General features: G+C 41.5%; 2 protein-coding genes across 2 annotated transcripts; both read left to right on the top strand.

Moving 5' to 3' along the window:
* The first annotated feature begins 6,039 nt into the window (after positions 1-6,039).
* Positions 6,040-7,002, top strand: LOC134496848 (olfactory receptor 11G2-like). Its single transcript, XM_063302563.1, has one exon. It carries the CDS (start codon positions 6,049-6,051, stop codon positions 7,000-7,002), a length of 954 nt encoding a protein of 317 aa, XP_063158633.1. The 5' UTR covers positions 6,040-6,048.
* A 4,248-nt stretch (positions 7,003-11,250) lies between these two features.
* Positions 11,251-12,219, top strand: LOC134496847 (olfactory receptor 11H6-like). Its single transcript, XM_063302561.1, has one exon. It carries the CDS (start codon positions 11,251-11,253, stop codon positions 12,217-12,219), a length of 969 nt encoding a protein of 322 aa, XP_063158631.1.
* Positions 12,220-19,789: the final 7,570 nt, after the last annotated feature.

The following is a 19,789-nucleotide window of genomic DNA, read 5'->3' as shown; positions in this document are numbered from 1 at the left end:
CTGTGAGATATTCAAAGAACTTTCTTTCCCATTGTTAAGTTCTTCAGGTCAAGATCAGGAGCAGCAAACTTTTAATAACCTTTAGGAAAGGGGCTGTACCAATCTCACCGGAATTACTGTATCATCTTATGAAAACTTGACAGCTTCCACAGACAGTAAGAGAAGAGGCCACAAAGCTTGGAATGTTTTCACAGGTGAACTGTCCAAGGGAGCCTCACCTTGGAAAGCCTGCAGTGGTGGTTGGTAGAACAGGAGTCAATGTGGTTGAAGAAATGAAGCTTGGAACTGCTGGGGAACTCATGCCAGGAAGATTTTCAGATTAACTCCTTTCTGATTTCACAAGTTAGTTTGTCTGTGTGCTTGGGGAGATCCTTTGGTGACAGCCCCCTACCACGGTCCTCTGATGAGAATCCTACCAAACAATTTCTCACCATCAAGCACATCATAATTTATATCATCAGCAGATCCTTCGTGGTGGCTGAGCTACACCTTTGAGAAGGACCAAGGTAAGATGATGTTGTGCCACTTGGAAGGTAATTCCTGGGCAATATATGATTGAAATGTGTTGACTTAGCAGAATAATCTTATTAAATAGGAAGTCTTATACAGGCACGTTCTACCTTAAATGTTTTTTCTGATTTTAATAAATGCAACCATGGGGCTAAATTGAGACAGACCATTTCAACTGCTTCCCTACAGTGAAGCTACGGAGCAGCTTCTTTGCAGGGCTGCAAAACACCCCTTTTCTTCTAGTGGAACAAGGAACTGCAGCAGAGGTTCCCTTGACAGCAGGCTGTGAGCACGTAGTGCATTTCTCTACTCCAGAAATAGTTACGGGACTACCCTTGCACCAGTGCAAACAGGAAATATGGCTGTGCCATTGGTTGACTAGAGGGTTTTGCTCACCCGTATCTCTGATCTGTCCTTCAAGAAGCTGCTTAGCTCTAGGTCACCCTTGCTAAAAGTGAAATAGAAGTACATCTCAAACAGTCATACAAGGAAAGACTAGGTGAGTAGATGAATCCTTAAGGTTGTTTGGGGGGGAATCTCTCTCTCTCTCTCTCTCTCTCTCTCTCTCTCTCTCTCTGTGTGTGTGTGTGTGTGTGTGTGTATGTTTGCCTTACAGAGGGGAGATCTCTTTCTCTGTGTGTGTGTGTGTGTGTGTGTGTTTGCCTTCCAGAGGGGAGATCTCTTTCTTCTGTGTGTGTGTGTGTGTGTGTGTGTTTGCCTTCAAGTCATTCTTGACTCCTGGAGACTGCCTGGACTAGTCCCTGCAGTTTCCTTGGGAACCTTTTTGGAAGTGGTTTGTCACTGCCTCCTTCCTAGGGCTGGGAGAGACTGAGATTGTTCCACTTCTCCTTTATTACATAGGTGGTGTCTTTCCACCTATTAGTGATTTTGTGCATCACTGGTAATCTCCCATTTTTCAGCAAACTTCTGTGCTCTAGGATGCTCCTTGTTTTCCATGGGGCTATATTAAGCCAGACCATTTCAACTGCTTCTTCCCTTTCTTCTTGCAGGAAGGCCCTAGAAGGACATCCCTAGAAAACCTGCTATTTTTTTAGTTATTGTACAGGTTGAAGTAGAATAAATGCTCAATCTATAATCCACGTTATTCTTGCCTGTCAATGGAGCATAGCTCTTTCATTCTTTGGAGACTGCAAGGGCTCAGTAAAAAGCAGAATTAGAATTAAGGCAAATTGTTTCTGAAGCAATTCAGAAGTCATGCTATTTCACCTCTTTTTTTAAAAAAAATTACAGTGCTGTGTCTGTAGTGAGTTGAAAGGAACAAGCAGGTAGAGAATATATTACAAATGCCAAATTTGAGTCATTCCTGTGGAAACCTATCCAGAAACTCACCACTAAAGTCACGTAACTCCTGATTCCATTGGAAAGATATTTTCACAGAGGCTCCGCCTGCTAGCCATGGTGGCTTGTAATAAGCATTGATAGATTCATCCTGTATTAGTGTATCTGACCCTGAAAAGCCACAAATGCACTGTAGCAAGAGAGCAGCAAATTTCATTAGTTACAGTATATGGTGTGTGAAATAGCATTCTTGGGAATTTCTTTTTCTCCTTTCTGAACTCAGGGCTGTTCTTCAAAACAAACAAACCTAAGGCACCAAGTTACCATGAGGTGAAAGGTCACCTGTGCAAGCCCTGAGTCATGGCTGACCCTTTGTGGGGACGCCGCTTTCGTGACGTTTTCTTGGCAAACTGTAGAGCGGGGTGGTTTGCCATTGCCTTCCCCAGTCATCACCTTCCCCAGCAAGCCGGGTGCTCATTTGACCAACCTCAGAAGGATGGAAGGCTGAGTCGACCTGAGCCGGCTACCCGAATCCACCTTCCGCTGGGATCAAACTCGGGTCATGGGGAGAGTTTCGGTTGCAATACTGCCACCTACCGCTCTGCGCCACACGAGGCTGTTAGCATAGTTACCATAGTTTCTTCAAAACTTATTCTATAGCCCCAGTTGTAAAAAATCTATCTGCTGTAGTGATTTGAAAGGAGAAAGCAGGTAGGCAATATGTCACCCCTATGGAACTCGTGTTGAGTTCCATCAGCTTGGTAATAAAAACAACCTTATTCCATTGGAATGATATTTTCAGGGGAAGATAAGGCATTCTTTCACACTGTATTGGTGAGTCCAATGAGAAAGGACATGGTCTTCACTAGAACACAACTTGTGATGGGTTGTATGTGGGGGGAGGGGGAAAGCTGTTTCTTTTGCATCTGCCAAAAGCAGCAATGGACACCGCTACAGAGATGTCAGCATAGTTTACTATCATAGGAGCTGGCACATTGATCTCTGGGTCTGCAAGATTTGGATAGTTTCAGTAGATTTACTATTTAGAGACTGGGTTCTCACCACACATTGAACTTAACAAAAATAGATATGCATGTGGTGACCCAGAGCACAGAAGATTGCAAATTATGACTTGTTATGGGTTGTATGTGGGGGGAGGGGGAGGGGGAAGCTGTTTCTTTTTTAATCTCTTGGATTGTATCAGCCAAAAGCAACAATGGACGCCGTTGCAGAGATGTCAGCATATTTTACCGTCAAAGGAGCTGGCAGTCCTATACCTTGATCTCTATAAAACTGACATCAGACCTGCCTCAGTGAAAAGGCCATCCATTTCTACAGCTGGCAGGAAAGAACACCGAAAGCTTGTAACAACTTTTCTACCTTTGGGAACAGATTTTTAAAGCAATAGTTGGCACATCTTTTAGCCAAGGACGTGATATACTCAAAGATGCCAGAGAGCAAGATATGCAGCTTCCACACGGTAGCTATCAAGTGCGCAGTCATTTAAATCAACTAAAGTGCAGTTATACTGTGTGGGAGCAGGTGGAAAACACTGCCAGCTTCAAGAAGTGCTGCTCAGGAACAGGACAGGGCTTCAGTCTGTCCTGAGAGCCCAAGGGAAGAGAGAGAGGATGTGGGGAACACTTCACTTGGTGCTGATAACTGGCAGCAGGAGACCTGCAGTTCCTCTCCTGCCACTTCTCTGAGGCCAAGTGATGGTCATTCCATGGGATCAGAGGATGGGCACCAAATGTCCCATTCTCTGCTGCTTGTCTCCCCCAATTTTCTCCCCTATTTCTCCCGCTGCCCATGGCAAGAGAGGCAGTCAGGGAGAAGAAGCTCTTTCCCACCTTCTTTCCCCACCTCTTTTTATGGGGGAGAAGTGGGATAGCAGGTCTTCTATTGCCAGTTCTCCAGCCCATGCAATGATCACTTCATGGCTCAGGGAACAAGCGACCAAGGAGCTGTTCCTCCCTCTCTGAAACTCTGCTCCCGCCACTCAGGCAAAGCGGGGGAAAGAAGAAGGAATAACTGGGAAAAGCTCATTTCCCCTGTTGGCGGTGGGATGGGAGCAACTTTGCAGCCAGCAGCCCATGCAAAAGCTGTCCAGGCCTTCCTTGCAGGGCTGTTGGCTACTTCTGATGGCATCCCTACAGTGAAGCTACGGAGCAGCTTCTTTGCAGGGCTGCAAAACACCCCTTTTCTTCTAGTGGAACAAGAAACTGCAGCAGAGGTTCCCTTGACAGCAGGCTGTGAGGACGTAGTGCATTTCTGTACTCCAGAAATAGTTGCAGGACTACCCTTGCACCAGTGCAAACAGGAAATATGGCTGTGCCATTGGTTGACTAGAGGGTTTTGCTTACCAGTATCTCTGATCTGTCCTTCAAGAAGCTGCTTAGCTCTAGGTCACCCTTGCTAAAAGTGAAATAGAAGTACATCTCAAACAGTCATACAAGGAAAGACTAGGTGAGTAGATGAATCCTTAAGGTTGTTTGGGGGGGAATCTCTCTCTCTCTCTCTCTCTCTCTCTCTCTCTCTCTCTCTCTCTCTCTCTCTCTCTCTGTGTGTGTGTGTGTGTGTGTATGTTTGCCTTACAGAGGGGAGATCTCTTTCTCTGTGTGTGTGTGTGTGTGTGTGTGTGTGTTTGCCTTCCAGAGGGGAGATCTCTTTCTTCTGTGTGTGTGTGTGTGTGTTTGCCTTCAAGTCATTCTTGACTCCTGGAGACTGCCTGGACTAGTCCCTGCAGTTTCCTTGGGAACCTTTTTGGAAGTGGTTTGTCACTGCCTCCGTCCCAGGGCTGGGAGACACTGAAATTGTTCCACTTCTCCTTTATTACATAGGTGGTGTCTTTCCACCTATTAGTGATTTTGTGCATCACTGGTAATCTCCCATTTTTCAGCAAACTTCTGTGCTCTAGGATGCTTCTTGTTTTCTCACCTGTTGGTCATAGGCAGCTTTATTCCTTTCATTTCATTTAGCTCAGTCTTGGCTGCCAAATCATAGGCCTCCCCATCTCTTTCGGGCTGTTGACATCCTTGGTAAAGTCTTTGGCAGAACTCTATCACCCCAAAACTTAAGTCAATAGTCAGCTTACCCTCCCCTGTCAAGTATCAGTAGTTATGAATTGTACCCAGTGGTATCACAATATGTGCGTGTATTTGTATGTACAAGGTAACTTGTGTATTAACTCCAATTTCTCTTTCATACAGATTTCAAAGTTACTAAATATTCAGCAAATCCTACAATGGGAGGGAGGGGTGGGACAGTAATGGGTGCTCCAGAACGAGTGCACGTATCTAAGGGTTAGTGTTTTTCTTGAGCCTCAATGCTGTTTTGGTTGTTTCTCATGTTAATGTAATCCTTTGCTTTGTTTCTTCACTGAGTTTCTTGGATAGATGGGCAAAATACATGGAATGAATGAATGAATGAATGAATGAATGAATGAATGAATGAATGAATGAATTGTTGTTGTTTATTCGTTTAGTCGCTTCCGACTCTTCGTGACTTCATGGACCAGCCCACGCCAGAGCTTCCTGTCGGTTGTCAACACCCCCAGCTCCCCCAGGGACGGGTCCGTCACCTCTAGAATATCATCCATCCACCTTGCCCTTGGTCGGCCCCTCTTCCTTTTGCCTTCCACTCTCCCTAGCATCAGCATCTTCTCCAGGGTGTCCTGTCTTCTCATTATGTGGTCAAAGTATTTCAGTTTTAAATAAATAAATAAATAAATAAAATGAGGGAGAAATGATAAACCTCTAGTATAGGCTAGGCCTATGACAAATGGTAGAGTCATGCTGATGTCTCCTTTGCTCATTACAGACAGACTGCTAAAATCAAAAACTTCGTCATCTCCAGAAATGATGGTCAAATTCATCTGAAGGAAACCATACTAAGGGCTGCTGATACAGAATAACCATCTCATAATTCCGATTTCCCTTTCTTTCTTTTTAAGAATTATTTTAATATGGTAGGTATACTATTCAAATGACTACCTTAAACAATATGTTTGGTCAATATTGCTATAACATGCTACATAATTCAGTTCATTTTGTTTGCACCAACTGATTAATGCAACGTGACAGCACAATTTAAAGTCGTGAACCTTGGTGCACACTCTATCCACCCCATCCTATTTCATACACAAACTTGAATATTTGCTTAGTTTGTACTTTTGGAAGGTGACTGGTAAGATGAGGTAACAGAATGTGGGTCAAGATGTCAATTCTTATCTCATTCCAGATGGATTCAACCAACTGGACTTCAGCTGAGGAATTTGTTTTATTAGGGTTTGGAATTGGACTGCACAACCGCTTGCTGCTCCTCATCTTTTTCACTATTCTCTACGTGCTCACCTTGGCTGAGAACATCACCATTATTAGCCTGGTGCTTCTGGACACCCACCTGGGCCAGCTGCCTATGTATATCCTGCTGAGCAACTTCTCCTGGCTGGAAATGTGCTATGTGTCCACCACAGTGCCTCGCATGCTCTTTGATTTAGCAGTCCCTGGTGGGATCATTTCTTTCAATGAGTGTTTCATCCAGTTCTACATATTCTTCTCCCTTGGTGGCACTGAATGTTTTTTCCTCTCAGCCATGGCCTTAGATCGGTATCTGGCCATCTGCCACCCGCTGCACTACTCACATATTATGTCTCAAAACGTCTGCTACATTCTGGTGGCTGTTTGCTGGATTCTTGGTTTTACATGGTACCTTGTTCCAGCAACGTTGATCTCTAGGTTGTCCTTTTGTGGCTCCAATGTCATTAATCACTTTTTGTGTGACTGTGGTCCAATCCTATCCTTGGCTTGCCCTCCACTTGGAAAAGCTGCCATTTTGAGTCAGATTTGTCTCAATGGTCTGCTCCTAGGTAATATGACATTTGTTGTTCTGTCCTATGGCACTGTGATTTTCACTCTAATGAAGGCCACCAACAAAGGCAGTCGTAGGAAAGCCTTTTCTACTGTTTCCTTCCATTTAATTGTGGTCTCACTTTTCTATGGCTCAGTGGCAGGGATGTACTTAATACCAGGTGGGGAAAGTCAGTTAGATGTCACTAAGGCAGTGACCCTCTTCTACACTGCCATTACGCCCTTTCTCAACCCCTTGATCTACTGTCTGAGGAACAATCAAGTGAAAGAAGCAGTGGGCAGATTGCTAAGGAGAAAGGGGAGACTGATATGGAACAAGGAATAGTCTAAAAATTGCAGAAGAAAGATACAAGCAAAATCAAACTCAAGCACCAAAACATATAGACAATCTAAACCAAGGGCATGCTTCTGTAATAAAACAGCATTTATGTCATCTTGAAAAGCAAAATTCCAATGTCCAAGCAGGCCTTTGGTTACTACATGAACTTCATAATGCCCACACAGAGTACCATAAGGGCCAATTCTGGGTCCTCTATTCTTCTATCATTTTAAGTGACTTGAACAGAGAAATTGAGAGAAGTTTTATTTCCAGATGAACCCAAACTGAGTGAAACAGCTCATGTCCTAGAAGACAGATATAAAATTCAAAATCTTAATGAGCCTAGAGAAATAGGCTGAAATTAACAAAATGAAATTTAACAGAGGAAACTTCACTTAGGAAACAAAGAACAAATGAACAGTTATATGATAGGGAATATCTAGTTTAGTAATGGCTAAAGTGATCTTGGAATATTAACTGGAGACTGAATATGAGTTTGTATTTTGTGTGGCTGCAAAAAGGGGCAGTGCACATTTACGCTGCTTGTGTCTGTGTGTCTGTATAATATATATATATATATATATATACACACACACACACATACACACACACACATACACACATACACACTATAAATACACACACACACATACACTATGTGTGTTTGTGTGTGTGTGTGTGTGTGTGTGTCTATAAAAATTACAATTTTTCACTCGCATACTGTGTCCACTTCTGGTCAATACACTTCAAGTAGTCAGAGAAAAACAGGTTCAGAGATGGACCACAAATATGATCAGATTTTCCCCTGAAAAGAGATGAAGGAATTGAGCATGTGTACCATTGAGAGTGAGATACAAGAGCATTCTTCAAATATCTGAAACCATGTCACACAATAGAAAAGCAAGGCCTGTCTTCTACTGTCCCAGAGTGCAAGACACAGAAGAAAGGATTTAAGTCACAGGAAGGCAGGTTCCGTGTTAACGTTAGAAAAAGTGTCAACTTCATTGGATGTGTTCAACAAGAGGGCAGGCAACCTTCTGTCTGGCATGCTTTAATTTGGATTCTTCAACTGAGCAGCATTCAATGCCCAAATAGCCCCTTCAGTTTTATGGTTCTTGTTCCATAACATTTTTTTAGAAAATAAAAACAATGAGAATGATGCATCCCAGTGTTGTGTGTGTGTGTGTGTGTTTTGTTAAATAGAACAGAACAGAACAGAATAGAATAGACTTTTATTGTCATTTCACTATACACCAAGTGTACATTAAAAAGAAATTTCATTGCAATTGGCTCAAGCAATAAAATAAGAGTACAATAACTACTAAATATGTAATATATATTCTTCACCCATTCCCAGAACAAATGTAAGCAGAGCATCCTGTGGCTTGGGGAACCAGGGAGTGACCATTTTTATTCTGATAGATCAGTGTTGAAGTTCTGATGATATCTCCCAGGGCCGTGACTTTGTGAAGAAACAAGACCCACAGCAGCCATTTTGCAAGAAAGCCCATAGGAAGGCAACTTTTACTCTAACACCACTATCACTAGAGACCATTTAAACACCTGGATTGGGGGCAAGATGAAATCAAACTCATGCACCATAGGAAAAATGCCACTATGCAATGCTGGGGCATGGTTGTGCCACAGTAAGGTCCAATGGGGAAAGAGTCACTATATAGCAGGAAGATAAGTATATTTCAGTGGAAAAAAGTGAAATTTAGATATCTCTGTCTAATCAAAATGTTCAAAATAATTCATACTTAACAAAGGATTCAAGCAAGAAAAAAAGAAAGCATTTCCCCAGCAAACTGTGACACAGAGATCATTGCAAGACCATTGATGGGTGAAATATCTCTTTCCACACTCAAGGAAAGAGAGAACACAAAGCTGACAGTAAGTAGGCCAGAATCAAGTGGATGATGCTGGTTTTCACTCTTGCTCCAACTCTGAACGGATGCACATCATCACTTCTGCACACACAAATAACTAAACAGAACTTTAATGTACAACAACAAAATGTAAGTGAAGGGAATTGCTTATTTAAAATAACATCTTCTTGTTCCAAAGTTCTTATGCCTAACAAAGAACTCAGGAAAGTATTTACAATTAGAAAATGGTTGTTTCTATGAAGAAGGTGACAATCCCCAATGAAATACTCTTCTGGAGGATAATGAAGTGATCTTGAGGGATACCTTCCCAAAGGCTAAGACATACTTATCACAGGCAAGTAGAGTGTTGCTATTCACCTTTGTCTATGATCTCCCCCCCATTGGCCACATTAACTGAAGAAGACACGGCAAAAAAGACATTGTCATCACACCATACTGGAGTATTGCAACTGAAAAAGACTTCTGCTGGATGAAATAGCTCTTTAAATGCAACACAGGTAAAACAAGAAAAATGAATTGTGGCCAAGGGAAAGGACACGGGCTGGGATAAGTTGTCCCACATTCTGAGGAAAAAACATTTCCTCTATTTTCTTAAAATTTTGATATGATTCTTTCAGAATCATAAAGAGAACCAAGTAGGAAGGAAGGATCCATAGTACTATGATTCTCTATAGCAGCCCTGCTTTTAGCAATAAGCTTTTCATTTTCAGTTAGATCAGGATTCTGATTAGCAACAGTGGTAGAGAGTTGGATTATTGGACACCAACAGCATGTTAGGGACAATAAGAAACTATACTGAAAATAGAAACACCAATATTATAATGTCCTCATGTGTAACAATGGTGCGACTGCATGTGGAATATTGTGTGCAGTTCTGGTTGCTGCACATCAAAAAGGATATGGTGGATCTCAAGAAGGTTCAGAGGAGGGCATCCAAGATGATCAAGGGGCTGGAGCAGCTCCTGTATGAGGAAAGGTTGTGACATTTGGGGCTTTTTAATCTAGAAAGGAGGTGAATGAGAGGGGAAATGATTGAGTGGTATAAAATTATGCACAGTGTGGATAAAGCAGACAAGGAGAAGCTATTTTCCCCTTCCCCAAATATTAGAACCAGAAGTCACCCAATGAAATTGACTCTTGGAAGACTCAGGATAGAGAAAATGAATTCTTTTTTTACACATCGCTTAATTCAACTTTGGAATTTGCTACCACAAGATGTAGTGCTTGCTACCAGTTCGGTCGGTTTCACAAAAGGGTTGGACCAATTCATGGCTATTAGCCTTGATGGCAGGGACCAATGAAGGCCAACTTCTGGGGGGCTATGGGCTTCCTCGTGCAGTTGGTTGGCCATTGTGAGAACAGACTGTTGGACTAGATGGGCCAGGATAGGATCCATCAGGGCATTGCTTATGTTTTAAGTGTAAGTCCTTAATCCAGTATCCTCAAATTTAGTGTTACATATTTTGTTTATTTTTTTGTTTGAACTCATCAGAGGTGGTACCCTGATCACTCTTCATTTTCCCCTAGACAACATCTGGAAAAATGAAAATATTGGACATGCCTTCAGTTGTACTCTGCATGTACCCATTTTTAAAAGTTGAAAGAAAGACAAAATATAAGGGTCCAATCTTCAAGGGGGGGAATCATGAAGACAAAGCAAGACAGAATGTACATATGAGAAAGAATTCAAGAGAGAAGAAACTGAAGCAGAACACCCAAGAATGTCTGTGGCCCATTCCTAGGGCCCCTTCGACCTTGCCTAGCAACTTTGATTGGCAGCTTGCTCAAAGGTTGAGTAACTCCCAATGCTTTCAAAGATGCTGTCTTTATCATTAAAAGCAGCTGTCCTGCTTAATTTCATTGTTAGCTGAGAACTGTGCGGCCCTTTACGTTAAGTGGTATCATCACAAACCAAAGATAAGAAGAGTGTTGATCTTGTCAGGTACCCCCAATAGGCAGTGTGCCGCCAATTATTATTATTCATAGTATTAAGGAACACTAACACTAAATAGATTGTGAATCTGTCATTGTATTAGAAAATAAGAAAAAGTATTTCAGTATCTCATATGACAAATCAGGCTGATTTTTTGGGGGGTGGGGGGGTTGGCAGTAAATAAACCAAAAAACATTTACCATTGCTGGTTGGAAGGGGTACAATACCCAACTCCAGGAGGTAGTAGCATTGTCTCTGATAAAATCCCACCAGTTTTAGAACATTTATCCATAAGCAATGCCAGAAGGTTTCCTTGTCGCAGATTGGGGAGCTCTATAATGAAGTATTTTTAGATGGAAGCATGTGGATAGATTTATAAATGATACTTCTTTAATGATGTGTGATTTTTACTCTTTTTTTTTCTGATTCCAGATGGAGCTGGCCAATGGGACCACAGTCCAGGAATTTATTTTGCTGGGTTTGGAGGGTGGGCAGCAAAAGCGGTTCCTCCTCCTTATCTTTTTTACTATTCTTTACATAATTACTTTGATTGAAAACATCACGATTATCACTCTGGTACAAGTAGATGCCCAGTTGGCCCAGCTGCCCATGTATATCCTCTTGGGCAACTTCTCCTGGATGGAGATGTGCTACGTGACCACCACCATGCCCCGTATGATCTTTGATCTAGCGTCTCCTCAAGGAATCATCTCCTTCCAAGCCTGTTTCCTTCAGTTCTACATTTTCTTCTCACTTGGTAGCACAGAATGCTTCTTCCTCTCTACCATGGCCTTGGATCGCTTCTTGGCCATCTGCCACCCACTCCGCTACCCAACAATTATGTCACGAAAAAACTGTTTCAAGCTTGTGGCTGGCTGCTGGATTGCTGGGTTCTCGGGATTTGCTGTCCCAGTGACTTTGATCTCCAGGCTGACCTTCTGTGGCCCCAATATCATTGATCATTTTTTATGTGATCAAGACCCCCTCCTGGCCCTAGCCTGCCCTCCACTTACAAAAGCTCCCCTTATCGGTCAGTTTTCCATGAATATTCTGATTATATTAGGCAACTTAGTCTTTGTCATTCTTTCCTATGGCACTATCATTCTCACACTGATAAAGTTCTCTAACCAACAAAGTAGTAAGAAGGCCTTCTCTACCATATCTATGCACCTTGTGGTGGTTGCCCTTTACTATGGCTCAGCAATAGGCATGTATGTACACCTAGGTGGAGAAAATCATCCACAAATGACTAAAATAGTTACTCTCTTCTACACCGCAGTCACTCCATTTCTCAATCCACTGATCTATTGTCTAAGGAATGATCAAGTGAAGGAAGCTGTGGGTAGGGTGCTGAGGAGAACGGAAGGACGGCTGAGGAAGAAGGATATAATGCGAACATGAGGAAGAAGGAAACAAAACAAATCACTGTACTACACAATACACATTTACATTTTTACTTCATTTGCCTCTTTAAATTGCTCAACAATAAATGGGAGTGGAGGGCATGAAAAAATAATGAGGAATTTATTCACATGCGTTATCTTTACCTCTTCCCCTGTATTTTTTATTAGCCCAAAGTTAATATATTCCGTAGCAAACAGAATATAAAAGCAGATTACACGTACCCTTATTTAATTAAATTTTCTAGCAACCTGGTACTCAGTAATAAAGAATCATTATGCTCTTCTGCACATCATTAATACATGTAAATAATTTTTATCTCTTCATTTTACTCCTTGTTAAGCTCCATTTTTAGTTATCCTTGTTCTTTTAGCCACTGTTTTGGCTGGCCTATGCTTTGGAATGACCTGGTTAAATAATTATATAATATCTATCTCATAAATAAAGTGAAATAGAAGGTCTGCTCTTTTGCATGGCAGGATGGATCATATGACTGTTTCTATTTTTTCTGGAATGACTGAACTACAAGCAAAGCATCATGTCTTTTCTGATACATTTCCACATCAGTTTGCAATTTAAATTTAAAAACCATATCAAATTAACTTTAAAATAACTACTCTCTTCCCTAAGATGCATTTTTCTTATTTGAGCAGAGGACTGCATTGTAAAATTTGAAATGTGCAAGAATGAATGAATGAATGAATGAATGAATGAATGAATGAATGAAATCCATAGGAACTCTCCCTCCTTCTTCCTGTTCACTTGAGGTTGGAGGAGAGGAGACCTGTTAGTATATGAAATACACTAACAAGTAAGTAGGAAGCAAAAGTTGAAAGTAGCATAAATGAGCTAATGGGATAATTTTTAGCAGAGGCAGAATAAGCACACAAAAATCCTAAACAAACATGTTGATAATTCAATCAGGTGAGTAATCCAGGTAACAGACCTCACAATTAAATAATTTGTACAGAGACCCTGACCAATACTGAAATAATAAAAGTGAAGAACATGAGATAAAACAAAATATATTAGAAATAACACATCAGAACACCCATGAAGATCGATTATAGATGAATGAGCTACAGACCACATTGCAATGATCTTGCTGCTCCCTTATGTTAGATCAGCTAAGATGTCTACTATAGCTTAATCTATGGTTAATACTGAACAAATCCTGCAAATTATTGATACAATTTAGCTACAAGCATGATTCTAGTGCCTTGTTTGACACTAAAAGAGAATTATGGGAGTCTCTCTAAAAGTCACCCTATAATAGGATATGAGCCAATGTTTCATTGGTAACCACTTCACAAGAACAGGTTGTTTCAGCAAAGGGGATCTTTCTGAATTTATTCTCAAGAACTGATGAAGAGAAGATGTCAACTCACTTTGGTATGGAAGCTCTGTGTTATGTGGGAACTGTGAGCTGCTTGAGGTACCTAGGTGGTAGGACATGATTGTTATGCTTTTCCAGCTCAACCATTGATAAAACTGGGCTGAATTCAGTCTGGGTTTCCCTGTTCAGAATGTTTTGCTTAAGCTTTGCTGTGGCATCTTCATAACCCAAGAGCAGCAATATCTAGGAGAGCTTTGCTAGCAGTGCAATTTGTCCACAGTGACCTGTTGCCTGCAAGTTCTAGAACTCCTGGGAAATATGTATGTTATTCATGGACAAGGAGCAATGGTGCAAAAGGTAGACCGTTTTTATTAAGATCAGTTGGGACTCCATTCTGACCTGGAAGAAAAAGGAATTTAATATATTGCAAGGAACAGCCTATTACTCCCCATAACATAGGTGGGTTCCGCTTTCGAGAGGCCCCAACTTTCTGACAAAGGGCTCAAGTCTTGCATAAAAAAGTTAAGTTTTAGCTAATCATTGGAGATTTTTTTTGTCCTTTTTCCTTGTCCCTATTTGGTTTTCTACCCACTTTAGCCCCATTTGGGTGCTGAGTGCACATAAACAACCTAACGTTATCATCATTATTATTATGGTTAGTTGCACAACCAGCCAGATGTTTAGGCTGGTTTTGGCACTTTTGTCCACCTATCAAGTCCTTCCCAAGGACCTGGGATAGGTAGATGTTGTTGTTTAATAACATTAAAGGTATCATCACAGGATGTAATGCAATTACAATTGCCTTTTGCAATTGACTGGTGGTGATTTTGTCAATGCTGATGGTGTTCAAGTGGTGCTCCAGATGTTTTGGAATTTCACCCACCCTGTTACTATTGGTACTATCTTTGCTTTCTTTTGCCACAGTCATTCTACTTCTATTTGCAGGTCTTTCTCTTTTGTGATTTTCTCCAGTTCTTTCTCTTCTCTTCTGCTGTCTCCAGGTATTGCAGTGTCCACCATACAGACTTTTTTGTTTTTCCTATCAACAGTTGTTAAGTCTGGGGTGTTGTTATTGCTGTGGTTGTTATTATTTATATGCTGTCAGGATGACAAAACTGGATGGGAACAAAGGAAATCCATCTAGGTGAAAAGGAGGCTCCAGCCATTCGGGCCAAAGGCCTGGGCAAAGAGCCAGATCTTCAGGGCCCTTTGAAACACCAGTAGGGTGAGGGCTCTTCAGATCTTGGGGTGAACCTCATTCCAAAGGGCAGGTGCTGTTACAGGGAAGGTATGCTTCCGGGATCCAGATAGATGGCATGATTTAATTGAAGGAACCTGGAGAATGCCAACTATGACAGATCAGATTGGCCGGACAGATACTTTGCCATGAAGGTCTTTATAGGTAACAACCAGCACCTTGATTGTACCCAGAAGCAAACTGGCAACAAGTGCAGCTCACGAAGCAGAGGTGTTATATGGGGATACCAAGGCATGCTGATCATTGCCTGTGCCACTGCATTCTGAACCAGCAGAAGCTTCTGGGCAGCCCCACGTAGACAGCATTGCAGTATTTGAGCAATGAGGTTACTAAGGCATGAGTGATCTAGGAGAGGGCACAACTGGTACACCAGGTGAAGCTGTGCAAAAGCCTTCCAGGTCACAGCTGCCATACTCTCATTGAGCAGGAGCTGTGAGTGCAGGAAGACCCCCCAAGTTTTGCACCAACCTTGAATGGGGAAGTGCCACCCATCCAAGGTCAGAGATGAACTGTCACTTTATTAGAAATGTGGTTTGATCACCTCAAAATTAGAAAAATTAATCTATGGGGTATTGCAAAATACTTTTTATAAGATTGCTTGCTCCAGTCATGCAATCTGTTGAGGCATGTGGATCTCACAGTCCTGGTCGACAGCAGGGAGAAGAATTGGAAACACTCACAGACCATTTTCAACCAAGCACTGAGACAATCAAGGTTTTATTGGAATACACAGAGATCCACAATAAAACTTTATTGATTGATTTATGCAATTACACCCACACTCACTTGTTGTCAGATCCCCCCGATCAAAGGATTCACAGAACCCTTTATTGGAGGATCTGCCATCGTTTCCTTCTCAGTGGGTGTAGACTCCGTGTTGCCAGATGGGAGGGGGTGTGAGGTTGGAGTGCGAAGTGGGTTATTATGGCTATGGAAGACATCAAGGACAAGGAATTGAGATACACCAGGAACACCACCTGGATGGGAGGGGGGGTGACATGCTTTCGTGGGAAAGGAAACAAACTGAGGGAATGTAGTTTTAAATCTAGGTTTGAGTGGGAACTCTCCATTCGCAGCTTTACTTCCGTACTGTTCATTTTGCTTCATTAAACGGTTAAAGGAACCTCAGCCTTTTGACTGTGATGGTGTGAATGCTCGAATGACCAGGTGCCGACACTTGTTCTCATTCACACCCCACTTACCCAAATCCAACTCAAGTCTGGCCTCTTAGCTGGAGGAACAGAAGCTGCCAAAACCGGATTCAGAACAACTCAAAAATAACCTTTTTATCCCTAAAAATCCTTGTTTCATTGATTTGTTGATTTGGTAGCTGTCAAAGGGATTAAGGTTTCCTTGTGCTTTGCATCCAGCTTCCCTTTGTTCATCTTCTGATGGCATCTCTTTTGCATGTCTTCTGGCTCTTTATGACTTGGTTCTTTATATCTGAAGGCATCTTTTGACATGTTTCTGGCATTTGTCCTTTCTGCACATGTGCCCAGTTCATATTTAAGCTATGGATGCAATGGTTTCAGTCTAGTGTCGCAGGGGTTAGCTAGGTTCTGTAGAGGCATTGCCATCATTGCCTATATTAGCTTAATCTATTAAGGTTTATTTATAGCTGGGAAATATTCTGCACCTCTATAGTAGAAGAAGGAAGTAAGGGACAATGAACTCTTTTCAGTGCTTAAGGAAGCATGAGTAATAATGGGCATTTGACTTCAGTATAGTTTACAACAAATCTAAATATTTGGGGCATGCCTCCTGCTCAGTGCTGTATCCCTTGATACTCCAGGACAAAAATTCTGACTTTTTCTCAGAGTATCCAACCTTGATTTCCCCAAAGTTGATCTGTAATAAGTGATCCTTCTATAAGGCTTTTGTGGCTCTCCTTAGAAATTCTGGGCATCTTGGACCTCCAATAACCCTACTGACAGAAATTTCTTGAGGAACTTCAGGAGACAATGGTCTTCCTTAGTTAAATACTCCTGTAGCTTTGATGGAAAATTTGAGAGCAGGACAAGGAAGCTTCCTTACACACATGCCTTCCTACCTGAACTGCTCCTGAAAGCTGTTCTACAGGGTTGCACCTTATTTTCAGAGAGATGTTATGGTGTAATGCAAGTATGAAGGTAAGGAGATGACAATTCATTGAAAAGACTTTATTTATTTATTTATATTTCAAATTTCCATCACCGCCCATCTCCCCCAAAAAGGGGACTCTGGGCGGATTGACTTTGAATTTATACCAAATATTTTCCTAGTTACTGAATTAAATCTCTTTTAATGTCTATAAAAGCAACAGATATAGCTACTTTTGGATCAGATGGTAAAGCACTGAGCTCTGATCTAAAGTAAACCATTCTGCTTTAAACCAACCTGCTCATCTGCCAAGGCATTTTCCCCTTCCTGCAAGTCTAGGAGCTTCAAGAATAAATTACAGATCAGTATCATGTACAGCTTGCTGACCAGGGGTTAATTAAGGCACTCATCTTTCTTATTCATCCTAGAAATGGGGATAATTATGGCAACCCCACTCATAGGATATATAAATTGATATTTCACTCTAAGTGGCCAGGACTAGCGTACCTACCAGATAGAATAATTTGGTATAAAAATTATAAAAGACCTTCCAGGGCTTTTCTGGGTTTGATTTGCCTAATTAGTTTGTCTCTTTCTGAAACTATGAGTGGTGGCCAAACATCTAACTCCAGCCCAGGGAATTCCTGTTGCTGTGTGTTCAAAATATTTATCAAGGGCATTCACTCTTGCTGCCATTCTTGATTATGTCCAGGCAGCCTTTTCTACACTTTTTAAAATTGCTCATAAAGATGTATACTGCTTCTTCTGAATAAAGGGTGTTCAGTCGACAATCCTTTCCTTTCCTTTCCTTTCCTTTCCTTTCCTTTCCTTTCCTTTCCTTTCCTTTCCACAAGCAATGATTTTGGACTCTGCTTGTAGCAATTCAAAATTTCAGCCCAGACTGAGCTCATTTTCATTGACCAACTTATGCAAGGCAGCCTCAGCTTGATTCCTCATTGGTAGCTGACAGGAACAACAAGGACCCTACCACACACCTCTGCCCTCTGGGTGAAGGAGTGGAGCCAATGGTAAGTGATCACTACCTGCCTGGAGTGAAAGCGGCAGTAACATTTGCCAAAGACTTTAAATGTTTCTGAGAGATGGGTATATATGGTGCTCAGTTCACTTTCAGCCTCGCAAGTAACTTCCCCAGTCTCTTCCATTCCCAAAGACTTTTCCATTTATAATGGAGACATCTCCTTGGCTGGCAAATTGCATCAAAAATATTTTGCAATATTTTATTTCCCATTTTTGGATTAATGTACAGATCCAAAGGAACTGTTGTATGAAGGAGGATGCTGAAATTATAAATGTGGGGCTGGGTCATTTGGTCTGTCCTGTCATTAAAGTTTCCACCTGTGTGATACAGGTTGGATGGCTGTTGGTTTAACTGTGCTACATCCTAATCCAGGCCATAGATCTTTAATCTATTAGGAGGGAGAGAGATTTTTATCAGCAATACACTGCAGCGTTTGAATTTGACCAGCACCACCACTGCACCCTTCTTAAAGAAGGCAAGTTTAGTGAATGGTGCCTGTAATTTGGGAGAAATGAATGCTGTGAGCTCCCCACTTAATCTAACTCTCTCCCTGTTCCCTGTTTCCTTGAGCAAAACTGAATTATAGCCACCTAGCATTAGGTGCTCTTTCCTTCAGATCTCCTGTAAGGAAATAAAATCAAATTTGGAACTAAATCTGTTTAAATATATATATGGATATAGCCTTCCAACCAGAGAAACTCTATGACAGCAAGACAAGGGAATGGAATGTGAGCAAAAGAGAGTTTCACAAACTCTCATTCTTTAATGAATTAGTGTGGTGATAGAGACACACTTATTCACTATGTTGGGAATCATTGAATCCCTCAAAGAAGAAGTAGCTGGAGAAAGTTTGACTCTCTAGTCAGTTGTTCCCATTTTTCCCTGACCTCTTCGTGCTCCGACCTCATTCTTCTCTCATCAGGAAAACTTGTCTGGTTAAGGCTGGACTTACAACCCATGGGATGCAAGTCCTGGATGTCTGTATCTGAAGTGTTGAGGGTGAGAGTTATACTGATATTAGCTCTTTGCTCTGATCCATTATGGTGAGGTTCAGCTTTTGATCAAATGGAGACATCTCAGCTTTGGGGCAGAAGTCTGAACTCCAAAGTTTTGGTCGAAGGCTTAAGGTTTTGGATGAGGTGTTCATAGAATGATGTGATCTTGACATATATTCTTGAATTTCTATCATGATTTTGGTTAAGTTTCATTGGTAGAAGAAAATGCCAGTGATATGTTTATTTTTCCAGTTTATACATGATTTCCTTTTGATTCTTTTGAGTGAGGGCTGCACATGAATTTATAAGATTCCCATTCCTGTCTCCAACTTCCTGTTCCTTCTCTGTCATTCTTGAAAAGTCTCTGAGGACAGCTTTAGAGGAAATAAAGAAGTTCCATACTCCTTTGTATATTTCAGGTCACCTGCCTACTTGTGCTTATTCTGTTCAGTGAATGAATGGATGGATGGATCAATGTATGAATGAATGTATGTGAGCAGGGCTCCCTGGGCTTCATCATTTTTTGCATGGTGAGATAATAATATGTTTGAGGAGGAACATCCTAACAGACTCTAGGAAATTTTATTTGAAGTACCTCTGATAATTATTCCACGTGGAACAGCACCGAAAGGGAAGGCAACATTTTTCAATTTGAATAAATTTCTCTCCTTCCTATGATGAAATGGCAAGCCCACAAGCTTTTTAAGCCACTATGGTAAAGCTGACAATGTATCAGCTGTTGAAGTGCAAGAAGATAGTCAAAAATTACATCAACAGAGAGAAATGGGCTGTCAACTCTGGTGTTGTCCTTTGATGGGTTGGCTCTGCCTCTGAAAGAGCAGGTCCATGACTTAGGTGCCCTC

This window comes from Candoia aspera, chromosome 4, assembly GCF_035149785.1.
Source record: "Candoia aspera isolate rCanAsp1 chromosome 4, rCanAsp1.hap2, whole genome shotgun sequence".
Lineage (NCBI taxonomy): Eukaryota > Metazoa > Chordata > Lepidosauria > Squamata > Boidae > Candoia > Candoia aspera.
Note: the sequence above shows the minus strand (reverse complement) of the source record. Positions and strands in the feature narration are given on the sequence as shown.

What these genes read in the sequence shown, in the direction of transcription:
- LOC134496848 (XM_063302563.1), top strand. Translation starts at nt 6,049, where the DNA reads ATGGATTCAACCAACTGGACTTCAGCTGAGGAATTTGTTTTATTAGGG.
- LOC134496847 (XM_063302561.1), top strand. Translation starts at nt 11,251, where the DNA reads ATGGAGCTGGCCAATGGGACCACAGTCCAGGAATTTATTTTGCTGGGT.